This window comes from Varanus komodoensis, unplaced genomic scaffold (assembly GCF_004798865.1).
Source record: "Varanus komodoensis strain SLA01 unplaced genomic scaffold, ASM479886v1 scaffold15, whole genome shotgun sequence".
In the NCBI taxonomy this organism is placed as follows: domain Eukaryota; kingdom Metazoa; phylum Chordata; class Lepidosauria; order Squamata; family Varanidae; genus Varanus; species Varanus komodoensis.
Genome location: NW_025335440.1, coordinates 1424748 through 1439208, shown reverse-complemented (window position 1 = coordinate 1439208; position 14461 = coordinate 1424748). Strand labels below are relative to the sequence as shown.

Below are 14461 nucleotides of genomic sequence, written 5' to 3'. Positions count from 1 at the left end.
GAAGAAGTTTAAAACACTCCAGGAGAAAGTTGAACTACTGGATTTGCTCCGGGAACTAAAAAGTTATGCCACAGTAGTGCTCCATTATGGCATCAATGAAAGCACTGTACGCTACATAAAGAAGAATGAGGCAGCGACATATTTAGGGTTTTAACTATAAAAGGCATTTTTACCACATTCAAAATTCGCGGTTTTTCACAATTCGCGGGTGCTCTAGGAACGCAACCCCTGTGAATGTTGGGGGACTACTGTACATTTAGGTCACCCATCCAGATTCTAACCCTGCTTAGTTCCAAGAATATATAGGATCAGGCACTTCAGGCTATATGGAAGCTTTAAATGTAAATTTAAAGCACTGGAAACAAATGTGAGGATGGAAAGAATATGAATACTGGGCACATGACAGAAGCAGAGAGCTGGCAACGGGAGAGAAAGCAGGCACTCTTCCAGGCATGAACTGCTTGATGTGTTTCCACACTTCCATGTTCTCTGCAACATGAAAACCAGTAACCTTTTCTTTTTTAGGCAAAAAGATGGGATTTTCCACCCAGAATTTATACTTATCCAAAGACTGCCAGTTTGATGTGTATGTCCTGCGCAAGGAAAGTCTCTTGGACTGGGATCACCCACTTTTGTCTTGACTTCTCAGGGTAATTCTATATTAGGCTATCCCATCTTGTCCCCACAATATACTGCATCATGCAAAAAAGAAAAACACAAGGAGGAAAAGCATCTCTTAGTGCTTAGGAACCTTTATTGTACAGTTTTATTTAGGTATACATCTCTTCCTGACATGTTACCATCCATGATTTTGGCCCCACAAAGAAAATCACAAGCAAAATGTTGGCAACTGAAAAGTGAACAAGTTAAATTATTTGTTGGCAAGAAAAGCTTGCCATTTAGCACTGCAAAGGGAAAGGTGGGGACCAGGTTGACTGGGGAGGACGGGACCAGAGCTTCATGAAAACGTGCCTGCGGAGGAGAAGTCTGAAATCTCAGCTCTTCTCATGGCAAAATGCAGAGCTGGCTTGAAACAGACACCACGAAGTACAGGCCCCTTTCTGCGAAGACAGCAGCGTCAGCACCCAATGCTCTCCCTGGTACTGTTTTCTGCTTTGGTAATTCAAGAGCGCTCAAGACAGACCTGTACTAAGTTTCAGGAAGCTCCAGAAGGATAATTCAGGAGGATGAGGCATTATTCAAGCTGCCTGGCAACCATCCCTAAAGCTGGCATAGAAGCCTGGGCTGAAGGTACCTGACACGTCTTGGCTGGGGGCAGACATGAAGCCTCGCTGTGGCGGCCATGGTGGAACTGCACGTCACTACAGTTTTGGCCGGCTGCTTGTCGTTTGGCTCTTAGCAGCTGCGCAGAATGCCTATTTCACTGTAATCAAATTTGAACCCGTCGACCCTCCCAGAATTGAATTGATCTGGCAATGTGGCTGTTTAGAAATGATGAAAGGCTCAATCTCATTGTCCTTCTTAACACAGCATCTTCTAGACAGTGCGGACCACAGATTCTTCCTTCTGGGCCTGTGCCGGAAGTGCCAAGTCTCCGGAAAGATCACTCACGCCCCTTGCTCTCTAAGAGGAAAAGGCCTCACAACATACGAGTGGCTGACATCATGAGGAAGTCTTCATAGCTGATCCGTGCATTGCCCGACATGCCCGTATCCTTCTCCCGGAAGGCTTCAGTCATGGTCTGGAGCAGGGTGCAGATCTGGATGAAGCGGTCCAGTTGAATGCCAGGATTGTTGGCCCTCTGTGAGTAACGCGACAGCAGCAACTGGGAAAACTGCAGGCTCAGATTGTACCCCATTTGGGAGAGAGCTGCGAGAAAGGCAACAGAGAATGCCACGGAAAACCCATGCTTCAGCTGGGGGCACTGCAGATGGGTCAAGCATCTCTCACTTCCTCAATGCCAGCACAGCTGTCAGTTGTCCAGATTTTAAACACTGAGGAGCTGTGAGCTTTCCTAAGGTTGCTGGCTGAGTGACCTTTCCACCCTCCACTCTGGGGCCGCACCTGTGACTCTCAGCATCCCCCTTAAACAGGTTCTCCTCCGCCTCTACACGCAGCAATCGCATGCTGAGCACACCCCTGTCCCGCTGCCACGCCACGCCACGCCAGGGCCTTGCATTTGGTTTGACAAACTCGCTCAGAATGGCCTGGGTTGCTGCTTTGTACCGAGCTGGAGCACAGACTGTCAGCACAGACTGGCGCTGGGTCTCGGGCAGGGCTCTTCCCTGCTGGGCAGGCCTGTGTGCAGAGCAGCTGCTCTCCCTGTGAGCAACATTCCCTCCCCATGGGCCGTGTGAGCCCTGCACACCTCTGCTCAGCCACCCTTGCTGTCAGAGGCTCCTGCTCTCCAAGCCCTCCATCCGCAAGAGACCTAAGGAGCCAGGCCAGTCCGATGGGAGCCTGACCGGGCTGTAAGCCCTCCCCACCGCGGGAGCTTTGCAGGTGTGAGCTTGCACCTGGGATCAGCCAGAGACTCAAGTGGCAGCTGCCTCGGGCTTGCCCTCAAGTAGCTTCTGAGCCTGAGGGCAGGCAGCGCCAACCCCTTACATTGAGTCCATGCCTGAGCTCGAGGCCAGGAACATCTGGCTGAGGCTCCAAAGACCACCGTCCTTCCACGTCTCACCTTGGTGCAGCTCATTCAAGTTAATGCTTCCCGACTGGTCACGGTCATATTGCTGGAAGAGATTTCGCCACTGTTGGAGGAAGCGCCACAGGGCCGAAAACCCATAAAGGTCAATCCTTCCAGACTTGTTTTTATCGAACATGTCTACCAGAACAAGAAATAAAAAAACACTGAGCAAGGTACAGACTTTTAAAGCATCTCCACTTTCGCCAAGAAGTGAGGGGCATGCCGGAGTGCTCCCACATATGAGTTTGGCCAACTAGCTTTGGAAAGTTCTGCCGCATTTCAGAAGTCTGCAATATGCCTACTTGAGCAGAAAAAGTGGGACTAAAACTTTGTATTCTAAGAGAAAAAAGGCATCCATTGTACCATTTACAACACTTTTCAAAACTAGTATTTGTCTCCAGTCTAACCTTTACCACATTATCTACATGCTACATTGGGATAGCAAGGGCAAGTATAGGGTTACTCTTGGGTCTGTGCAGCAGTTGGAAAACTTCCCCAGGCAGTCTGGAAACATCTTCTGGATGGCATACGTAACTGTTAAAGTGGAGTTGCTCTTTCAGCACTAACTAAGGCATGCATAGGGAGCACCTCCTTGCGCCTATTTGTTCTCTTCCATCTGACCTGCTCTAAAGACATACCCAAACAACATGGCCCTTGTCCCTGGCCCACTTCTCAAATTTCTACTGAGGGAAAACTCTGTGCTCCCATGTGCTCTCTTTCCTGAAAGGAAAGAAAGGGTGAGAGCTTCAAGAACAATACTGCCAGCATCTTCCGCATTAATACCGCTCATTTCAGGTGACCACTGCATCCTATATACCTTATGGGGCAATATTCCATTAAGCCAGCATTTTGGATTCTTTCATTGCAACCATGTTGCAAGATTGAGAGGGGCTGCAAGAACAACTTGCTGAGGCTGTCCTGTGTGGACATACTGAGCCACTGGCAAAGCCCTCACTGACAGATCGTATCCATTCTCTTTGCTGGATCAGGGCTCCCCCGTCTCAAGAACTCCCAGCCTGAGGCTGGATAAGCTGAGGAAGCAGCTGCTAGCCAGCCTGATTCTCCCAAACCACAAGAGCAACTTGGTACACTGGCACGGAGGTGCACACAGAAGACAGACAAGCGTTATGGCACTTGTGTGTGTTCAGCTTCAGAGGGGAAGGCAACCGCAGGGGCATGGCAGCCAGGAAAGGATAGTGGCCCCAGTCAAACACAAGTTTGTTGCAGGATAGTGGCCCCAAGATGCAAGATTTGTTGCATCTCACAGAATTGTCACAGCACAAGCACCCTTTGTATGCTGAGAGCCATATCTAACTACAGAGTACCTTGGGAGACTTTGAGCAAGAACCTATCAGCATCCTAGTCCTCCATATGATGCTCAGCACATCTGGATTCTCAAAATCTGGACTCACTCATCATCATCAAGCAAGTTTCATCATTGAAAGTGGACCAGTTGCTGTTGACGAGGGCCTCCTTGAGCTCTCTAATTGAGATGCCACCGCTGCGGTCGGAATCTACGCTCTGGAACCAAGAAAAGGCTTCTGGGTCCACCCCTGGAGGGACGCTGCCTGATGAGGAAAGGCAAAACGTACAGTCGGAGAACAGCACAGTTGTTCTTCAAGGCAAGTAAATGCCTGCCACCATTAACAGTGAACACCCAGCTCAGCAGGTTTCCGGAAGCTAAAGCAGGAAGGAGAAGGTGGGGCCTGCCTTGTGCCTGTTTGCTCAGCCCCTCTTTTCTGAAAGGATTTAAAAAATAGCCCAGATATTAATCCTGTGGAAACAGGCTTAACCCTGGCCAAGATCTGAGATATGAAATATTGTAAAAACAGAAGGAAAACAAGTGAGGTCTCTTCTGAGTTTGTAAAATTGAGTGCAAGTATGTGGCAGTTATATCATTTCAGCAGCTACCCAGTTACAGGAGACAGATGCAAGGCTATAAAGTTTTATTTCCACCACTCAAGGTGGCAGCTTTGGTGCTTTTCAGCTCCTACCTTGAAGTCTTAAATAATGCAATGGGGGCATCTTTCTTAACCACCAGTCTAAATGGAGATGAATAATGCAATTAGTGACTGCTTCTCTAACTCTGCGGTACAAGGCATGTGTCAAGGGCGCCAGATGCACACCATGAGGTTTTAAGTGACAGATGCCAAAGATAGAAGGCTTCGGTCCTTGAAGCACTTTACAAACAGCAGAGTGCAACTCTTGGGAGACTAGGCGAGCCACAGAGCTCCTGGAGGCCATATGAATCTTGAAGAGAAATGGAAATGTGATGCCTGTAATACATCCTCACCGTTCCAAACATACTTCACCCAGCTTTGCAAAGTGTGCCTAGTCCACAAAAGCATAAATGAGCTTGTATTAGTGGTTTGTTTGGGGAGGAGGGACTGCTCACAGTGAGAGGCTCAGAGCATGCAGCAATCTTGCTGAAGCTTCGTGGGCCTTGGTGCAGTCGGTATGTGGCCAGGCGACAGCTTGCTTAAAACAACCAAAGGCCATACGTGCACACAGCCCAAATTAGCACCACATATTTATAGTATACATTGTTTCTAGTCCTTTATGGCAAAACTAAATTGTTTCTAGTCCTTTATGGCCAAAACTAAAATTCAGGTTCTTCTTTTTGTAGTTCAGTTTTCAAACCAAGCAGACTTTGGTGTTCAGGCGTTGGGATAAAGGGCAAATGGGAGGAGGAAACTACAGGTTTCTGTGGCTCTGTGTGAGACTATGACATGGTTCACACATAATGCAAACCCATGGTTTATTTAAGCCAAGTTTTGTCTGACATTAAGAAACAATCAGTTTGCTTTCTCAGTCCCTGAACTTTTTGTTTCCCTCTTTCTTCAGTGGCTCCCTCCATGTACCTCCAACAGCCTTGGCAGCACCAGCAAAGAGGCCAAATTTTTTGTTTGTTCCTGGCTGATCCTTCTGTAGTTCAGCAAAATAACCCATGAATACTTCTGGTTTTGCACAGGATGAAAATGCACAGTTTAAACCACCCACAGTTTACAACCGCAACAACAAATCATGGATTGTCCCTGTGCATAATTTATTGTTAAAATTCAAAATTAATGCATACCTCCAGGTTCACACATAGCAGCCTACAATTCAACAAACCCTGGTTTGTCATTGCAATGCAAACACTGTCAATTGTCAACAGTAAAAGTGGTGTGGGGGGAGAGGCGAGTTTGGCCGATTCCTCCACCCTCAGCATGGAGAAAAAAATGGCAAACATGGTATGACATTTTTGCTCACTGAAAAAGACAGTGTGATAAGCAACCCCAGATAAATGGGCCACATTATTCCACCAATACATGGGGTGCTGTGCCATGAGAACTTACAAACCATTTTCAATGCTCCCCAAGTAACAAATGATCATGAAACACAACATCATTCTAACAGTTACAGGTACTTCCATGCTTACCTGCGGGACCTCCTGTGCCATAGGGTCCAGGCTGAGGGGCACCATATGGATTAGTTGAGGGCTGCCCGTAGGGTCCTCCTGGTGCTGCGCTGCCTCCATACATCCCACCCGGAGGACCAGAGGAAGGAGGGCCATAAGGGCCTCCACCAGTTGGTGGCCCATAGGGCCCCCCAGGGGCTGGCCTACCATAGGGACCTCCAGGAGGGGCTCCACCTCCATATTGGCCACCAGGATAAGCCCCTGGTGGAGCACCTGGAGCTTGTCCTGCAGATCCAGGGAATTGCTGTAGGATAAGCAAATAGGTATGAAAGAGTGAACAGTCAGTCAAGCATAGAAGGACAATGAGTCAACACATTATCTGGATTTCTAGTTCACATTAATGTGCTAAACTCAAGGGGCAGAATCATTCTGAGCACTCAGACTTCATACTGAGGATAATTATAATGCACATGGATTAACTTGCCTTATTTTACACCAAGTGAGAACATCTAAAAGGCTTAGATGAGCCTAGAAGAGCAGTAGACATGTCTGGCAGTCTCTGTGGAATACAGCATGCAGAGTTAACATGCCATAGAGCAGGGAAGTTGTTGTTAGTCGCGAAGTCGTGTCTGACCCATCGCGACCCCTTGGACAACATTCCTCCAGGCTCTCCTGTCTTCCACCATCCCCCGGAGTCCGCTTAAGCTCATGCCAAATTATTATCTGGACCCATTTCAGTCCGGCTTCAGACCCGGGTATGGTACCGAATCTGCCTTGGTCACCCTGTATGATGACCTGTGCAGGGAGAGAGACGGGGGAGTGTGTCCCTGTTGGTCCTCCTGGACCTCTCAGCGGCCTTCGATGCCATCGACCATGGTATCCCTCTGGATAGGCTAGCAAGACTGGAGGTTGGAGGCACTGCTTTGCAGTGGTGCTGCTCCTATCTCAATGGCCGATTCCAGAAGGTGGTGCTGGGGGACTATGGCTCTGCGCCATGGCAGTTATGCCATGGAGTACCGCAGGGGTCCATTTTGTCCCCGTTGCTGTTCAACATTTACATGAAACCGCTGGGAGAGGTCATCAGGAGGTGTGGGCTGCGGAACCATCAGTACGCTGATGATACCCAGCTCTACCTCTCATTTTCCACCAATCCAGGTGAGGCAGTGGGGGTACTGAACCGGTGCCTGGCCGAGGTAATGGGCTGGATGAGGGCCAATAAACTGAAGCTCAATCCAGACAAGACGGAGGTTCAGGCTTTGGGGAAGGGGACCTTGACCTTGTCCTGAATGGGGTTGCACTCCCTCTGAAGGACAAGGTCCGCAGCTTGGGAGTGCTCCTCGATCCAGAGCTTTCGCTGGAAGCTCAAGTAACAGCGGTGGCGAGGAGTGCTTTCTTTCAGCTTCGGCTGATTCACCAGCTGCGTCCCTACCTGGAGAACGACTGCCTGGCGACAGTGATTCACACATTGGTAACTTCCCGACTAGACTTCTGTAATGTGCTCTACGTGGGGCTGCCCTTGAAGACGGTCCGGATACTTCAATTGGTGCAAAACAGAGCTGCCAGGTTGCTGACGGGGACTGGGCGTTACTCTCACATAACCCCAGTCCTCTGTCAGCTTCACTGGCTTCCCAATGAAGTCCGGGCCCAATTCAAGGTGTTGGTTAGTACCTATAAAGCCCTTAATGGCTTGGGTCCTGGTTACCTAAAGGAGCGCTTATGTCCATATGTGCCCTTCCGCCCCTTGAGATCGGCGGCAGAAGCCCTTCTCCGGGAACCCTCCGTGAAGGAAATTAGGAGGCAAAGTACCTGGAGGAGGGCTTTCTCTGCGGTGGCGGCCAACCTATGGAATGCGCTCCCCAGAGAGGTCCACCTGGCGCCGTTATTTGCTTTTCGGCGCCAGGCCAAGACCTTTTTATTTAAATGGCATTTTAACTGTTGATTTTATTTATTGATTTTAACAACTGTGGCCAGTATGTCTCCAATTGCATTTTATTGTATTAATTATATTTATTTTTGTGTAAGCCGTCCCGAGGCTTAGGCGAATGGGGCGGCATATAAGCCCGCTAAATAAATAAATAAATGCTGACTGCTTCAGTGACTCCATCCAGCCACCCCATCCTCTACCGTCCCATTCTTCTTTTGCCCTCAATTGTTCCCAGCATCTGGATCTTCTCCAGGGAGTTCTTCCTTCTCATTAGGTGGCCAAAGTATTTGAGTTTCATCTTCAGTATCTGGCCTTCTAAAGAGCAGTCAGGGTTGATCCCCTCTAGGACTGACCGGTTTGATCGCCTTGCGGTCCAAGGGACTCGCAGGAGTCTCCTCCAGCACCACAATTCAAAGGCCTTAATTCTTGGGCACTCAGCCTTCCTTATGGTCCAACTTTCACAGCCATACTGAGTTCAAATCCCCATGAAGACATGAAGTCAACTGTGTGAAACTGGGCTAGTCTCTCTCTCTCTCTCTCTCAGCCCTACCTTCCTCACAGGGTTGCTGTGAGGATAAATGCGTATGTGTGTGCATGGACCATGGATGCCATCCTTAACTTCCTGAAGAGTGCCATGCAAATGCATTAAATAAATTCAAGCCAGGTTTGGTTATTTGGGTCAAGTGGGACTCCCTCCACCCTCTTTCCCAGACCCTCGTAGAATTTCTCATGGCACACCCAGCAACGAAGCAATGGCATATAAACACATTGCCTTGCATGTTACTCCAGGCTGGGGATGTGCCTTGTGTTATCATAAGCATTTAGGCACACAGAGTCACAGCTCCAATGCTGCTGTCAGAGGTGTTACCCGAGGGATGTACAGTTGGGATGTCTCACAGCAGCAGCCTCTGGAAAGCCGCATGCTCAAGACCTGTTAATGCTCTATGGCTGGCTCCAGAGGCAGAGCGTACCCTGCTTAACCTGCTGAACAGGCAAAGCAGGAGATGGCCTCACAGACCCGACACCCTGGATCCTCCTCTGCACAAGGGAGGTGAAGTGAAGCCTGCAAAATCCACCTGAAGACTCCACTGCACAGTGTAAGTTTATCTATCTAAGAAAGATAAACCCCACTTTCCCCCTCCAAAGGTAAGGAGACATTCAACACAACATACAGAGAAGTATTACTTAAAACAGCAAACTAAAGAGTTACTAGAGGTTAACAAACTAATTCCACACATAACTACTTCAAGTGTTAAAACCATTTTTAGAAAGGAGGTGGTTGTGCTTCTTATCTCTAAGCTGCACAACTTTGGATAAATGCAGCCCAAGATGGCTAGAAATATGGGAGCTGTAATAGAATGTATCTAGAAGGTGCCTAGCTGGGAGAGGCAGCTCTTCTTACTGGCTTTGCTTTCCACCTTCCATCATTGCCTCCCTCCCCCATTTTCATCTCTACCTTTGGGGAATGCCCCTCCCCTAACTTGGCATGTTCACCAATGTCAGTTGTGATGGAGCAGCCAATAAAGCAAGAAGTTGCAAGAAGGCTACTTTGGTCATCCCACACACCTGACAAGGCAAACCAAACCAAACCAAACCAACCCTGTCCCCATTCTCATGCCGTAAGAAACACACTTTGAAAAGGGAAACGAGCCAGCTCCCCCACAACCAACATGCCCTTAACTTACGAGGGGCGTTCAATGTATTCTCGGTATCGGGTTGATTTGCTATTGATGTGGGTAATTTAATTATTTCATTAGCTAATGATACATCTGAGGGTATACATGCAAAATTTCAAGTAAGTGTGATCATTAGTTCCCTAGTAATCCTCAGTGAAAGACGACCATGATGACTGGCGCAACAATGTTGAAAAAAATCGAGCACCACACTGGGATTAAGTTCCTTACAAAACAAGGAAAGTGTCAAAAAATCATTCACGAAGAGATGGTGGCCATTTATCAGGACTCTGCACCTTCATTATCTACAGTTCAAAAGTGGTCAAGTGAATTTAAAACGGGCAGAGAAAGCACTGAAGACGACCCTCACTCGGGCGGGCTGGTTACTGCCAGTATGAAAGAAAATGTGAAAAAAATTGAGAAACTTGTATTGGAAGATGCCCGAATAAAAATCAAAATGTTAGCAGAGATGACAAACCTGTCCGTTGGTACCATATTTACTATTTTTCATGACCATCTTAACCTTTCAAAGGTCTGTGCAAGATGGGTGCCACGAATGCTCATGGCGCCTCAGAAACAAGTGCGAGTCGAGTGCTGTGGAGAGTTTTTAGAGCTCTGTGGTGAAGATTCATTGAGTATTTTCGACCGGATTGTTACTGGAGATGAAACGGGTTCATCACTATGACCCTGAAAGTAAGCAGGAGTCCATGCAGTGGCATAAAAAAGGTGCTGACCCTCCAAAGAAAGTCAAAGTCACTCCATCGGCTAGAAAAATCATGGCCACAGTGTTTCGGGACTCAAAGGAAATTTTATTGATCAAGTATATGAAAAAAGGTGAAACCATAAACGCAGCATCTTACGCAACCACTCTGCGTAAGATGCACAATTTAAAAGAGGCAGTTAAAGAAAAAAGGTGGGGAAAACTGACCGCAGGTGTGTTGCTTCTTCACGACAACGCGACCTTCACACAGCGTGCGTTTCGAAGGCTGCTGTGCGAGACTGTGGTTTCGAAGAAATAAACCACCCACCCTATAGCCCGGACCTGGCCCCCAGTGACTACTACCTATTCCCGAATTTAAAAAAAGATCTTTGTGGAAAGTGATTTTCTGACGATGAAGAGCTCAAGGAGGCAATTAACACACATTTTTTAGACAAGGAGGAAGGGTATTTTTTACAGGGAATTGAAAAGTTAATTTCTAGATGTAATACGTGTATTGAAGTTACGGGGGATTACACTGAAAAATAAAAATTATTTCAATTTATTATTCCTTTTTCTTCAGGCTGATACCGAGAATACATTGAATGCCCCTCCTAAGTCCCCACAACACCGCCAGGGCTGGGGAATGTGGGGCTCTCCGTATGTTCCTGGGCCACAATACCCATCAGCCAGGGCCAAACGGTGATGAGAGCTGAAGGCCAAAGTTTGGAAGGTCACTTCTTCCCTGCTGGGTCATATGCCATTGGAGCAGACTGGTTGCCCTTGTCATATCTAGATTGGCCTCTCCTTTTAAAATACTCTGTCTGAGCTTGGGTCACTTCAGTTCTTCCCACGTATAGAGGTGCGGCAGGAAGTTACTCCTTTGTGAAACAGGACTGCCCCTAAAGCACAACTTTGCTTGTAGAAGCCTCATGTTCAAGTCCTGGAATGGCTGGCTAAAAAGATTCCATACAGTAACCCTGGAAAACACGTTATTGTTAACACAATCTACAGGACAAAAAAGCAGTCTAAAGTGCTTAGGAAAGAAAACACAGAGAGGAACAAGGTTAAGACCGAAGGAATGTTAACCCTTCTAACTATCCTCACAATGGAATCACAGGTACATCTACCCCGAAGTAAGACTTCTTAAATCCTACAGGGCTTACGCCCAGGTAAGAATGTGAGGAGCATAGCCATGAGACTGAGTGTTGCTGGGGATGTGGCCAGCACAAGGGCTAGGAAAGGTTTCTGCTCTGGGTGCCAGACAGAACTTGGTTAGCTGGGCCAGTATTTACCTACATCGGGTGCAGTTTAAAGACAGGGTAACTCTGGGCCAGTCACAGACCTGCCTCACAGGGTTATTGTTGTGGGGACACGACTGAGTGCAGGGGGAGGGGGGTGATCTAAGCCGCTTTGAGTTTGTGGTAGGAAAGAGAGCAGGACGTCAATCTAATAAATAGGCTGAAAGCAAGGCATCCTGTCTTCCCCCCTCCCCCGAGCTGGCACAGGAGAGGTCTGCCCGCGGCGCTCCCGTCTCCCTTGCCCGGCAACCCCCCTGCTGACGCAGATCCAGCAGCTGCAGCCCCAGGTGCCCAGGAGCGGGACGAAGGCTGGGCGCAAGAACTTGCCCCGACAACTCGCGCAACGACGCGGACCACTCAGGGGTCCTTCAAGCGCGCCTTCGCCCTGCAAAGCAGATCAGCGAACCATCTTCCTGCAGCAGGCGGGGAAGCAGCGGCCAAGGCGGGGCCGAGCGCCGAACGGGCCTTCCCGGGGCGCGCCGCGAATCCCTCAGCCACGCCCAGGCGCCCCCGCGCCCCCTCCATAAACCTGGGGGCAGGCCTCAGGCCGAGCCGGGCCGCTCGCTGTTCCCCGCTGGGAGTGAAGCAGGCTCCCCAGCCACGGCGAGGGCGAGGCGCAGATGACGCCCGACCCCCGCCCGGCCTCGCACCCCCCGGGCAGCGCCCCCGCCCCCGCCTCCTGCCCCGCCGCGCCCCGTTGCCGGCGCAACGGCGCCCCCGCCGCGTACAGGAGGCGCTCCGTCGCCTGGGCAACAGGTGGGCTTGTCCGCCCCCAGGGCTCCCATCAGCCCCCGCGGCGGCGGCTCGCGCTCCCTCTCACCCGTTTACCTGCCCATACGGGTAACTCGCCGCCATTGAGCCTCTCCCCGCCGGCCGGGCCGCCGCGCCTACCCGCCCCTTCCTGCCTCTCCCGCCTCGCCCCGCCCAGCCCCGCCCCCGGCGCATCCTATTGGGCGGCAGGCTCGCCGAGCGCCCGTCAGGCGGCCAGGGTGGGCGGGGCCGCCGGTGTGTCAGCGGAGAGCTGGGGAGGCGCGGGAAGCCGAGGGCGGCGTGGGCTGCTGGTCTCGGGTGGGCAGCCTCGCTGCAGGGGCCCACGCGGGGCCGACCGCAAGAAGCCCTGCGGCGTTCCGATGCCCCGGGCGGCGTTGCAGGGCTGCCTCCGGCCCAGCCCCGTGTAGGAGTGCGCCCTGAGCATGCATTTATTGATGGCATTTGCATGCCGCCGCATGGCCAGAGCGAGCCCCACCGCATGCAGTGGAACTGACTGCCTGCGTTTCCCAAGCGCTTGGGCCTGCTCCTGCTCCTGCTCCTGTCGAGGCAGAGCAATGCCCAAAGTGTCCTACTGGCAGGAGTGCAAAAAAGAAAGCCACCCACAGAGTCCGCTGGGGGGTGTACCATCCTAAGAACATTTTCAGTTTATGCAGACATAGAGGGAATGCATGTGGCATGTAGGCAGCCCCCAAAGGGACTGCAAAGATGGAGTCTTAAAACAGGCAGGTGGGGATCATTAGAATAAAACAAAAGGGCTTGAATGGGATTAAGACCATACAATACAGAAAGAACCTTGTAGACAGGTAAACAACTAGCATATCCAAGGGCTGGGCAAGCATGTGCATCTCAAAGGTCTGTGTGGGAAGCAAGACTTGTAACATGGATTCTAACAAAACCAGGATTCCCATCTTAAGTCTACAGCTCTTCTTACAGTGTCAGGCTTTTACCAGCCATATTATGGCAAAGCTTTTGCTCATGTCCTGACACTGCCCACCCCATCCCTTCCTGAGAATTCGCCATGGCTTGTTCAGGATGAAATAAGGAAAGAAAGAAAGAAAGAATAAAAAGGAAGGAAGAGGAATGGAGATGGAACAGAAGGCAGACTTGGCCTGGCCCAGCAGCAGTTTTGGGGCTGGTGGCTCACACTTCAGAGGAATGGGCCTGTGTGCAAGGTGCACGCACCTTAAGCACCTTGAGAAGCTGAGGTTCCCAATGCCTTTTTCTGGCTTTTCTTACACTATGCAAATTGTTTAAAAGCACTGCACCGCCTGGCGGCATCATGGGACTTTGTGGGTACCAAGCCTCTCAGGACTTCCTGGATGGGCCATCGCACAGCCCTAAACTTCCTTTGGAAACCAGCCTCTACTGCTGCCAGGAATATATGCAGGAAGGTCAAGGTGGAGGTCATAGGAAGGGGGCAGATAAGTAAAAGGTGGCAGTGCCGGCAGGGCTGCAGAAGGGAGGAGATGGCATACAGTGTGGTTTAGGGGGAAACCATCCCGAGACATCTTTGAAGGAACGGTATAGAAAAAGTTTTAAATAAATTAAAAAAAGAGGAGATGGAGGAGAAATTTGTGGAGGGCAATTAAATTCTGTGCTCTACTGAAGCTTGTGATCTTGTGCAGAAGCCCCCAAGTCCCATTTGGGAGAGCAAAATCCAACATTGGTGGGGGGCATGCCAGTAGTTCATAGGGGATTCATCCAGCTTGTCCGCCTCCCTCTGCACTGCATGGAATATGTGTCACGGGGCAGAAACAGTTAAGTAGCTGAATGAATTCCGGGTGGTGATAAAGCCCAGGGATATTTGCCAAAAGGTCAGGAGTTGAAATACAAAGCGCACAGATGCAAAAAGAGCTGTCTGCACCTGAGATTTAGCCAGCAGCCAATCAAGTGGCTTTTCTTCCCACCTGATTAGCTAACGCTAAGCAACCAATGAAAATGCAACAGGATATAATTTGAGCTTACAGAACAGACACTGTGCACTGCCCTATGTAAATGCGCTGGCAGAGAGATACTGGGAAGTGCTGTTGGGAAAATTTGGATAA

General features: G+C 49.9%; 1 protein-coding gene across 1 annotated transcript; it reads right to left on the bottom strand.

Annotated features, from left to right (window-relative positions):
* Window positions 1-734: 734 nt before the first annotated feature.
* On the bottom strand, window positions 735-12530 carry PEF1 (penta-EF-hand domain containing 1). Its single transcript, XM_044424826.1, has 5 exons — window positions 12474-12530; window positions 6072-6354; window positions 4063-4218; window positions 2645-2788; window positions 735-1830 (listed from the first exon to the last, which is right to left on the bottom strand). Exons 1-5 carry the CDS (start codon window positions 12498-12500, stop codon window positions 1601-1603), a joined length of 840 nt encoding a protein of 279 aa, XP_044280761.1. The 5' UTR covers window positions 12501-12530; the 3' UTR covers window positions 735-1600.
* Window positions 12531-14461: the final 1931 nt, after the last annotated feature.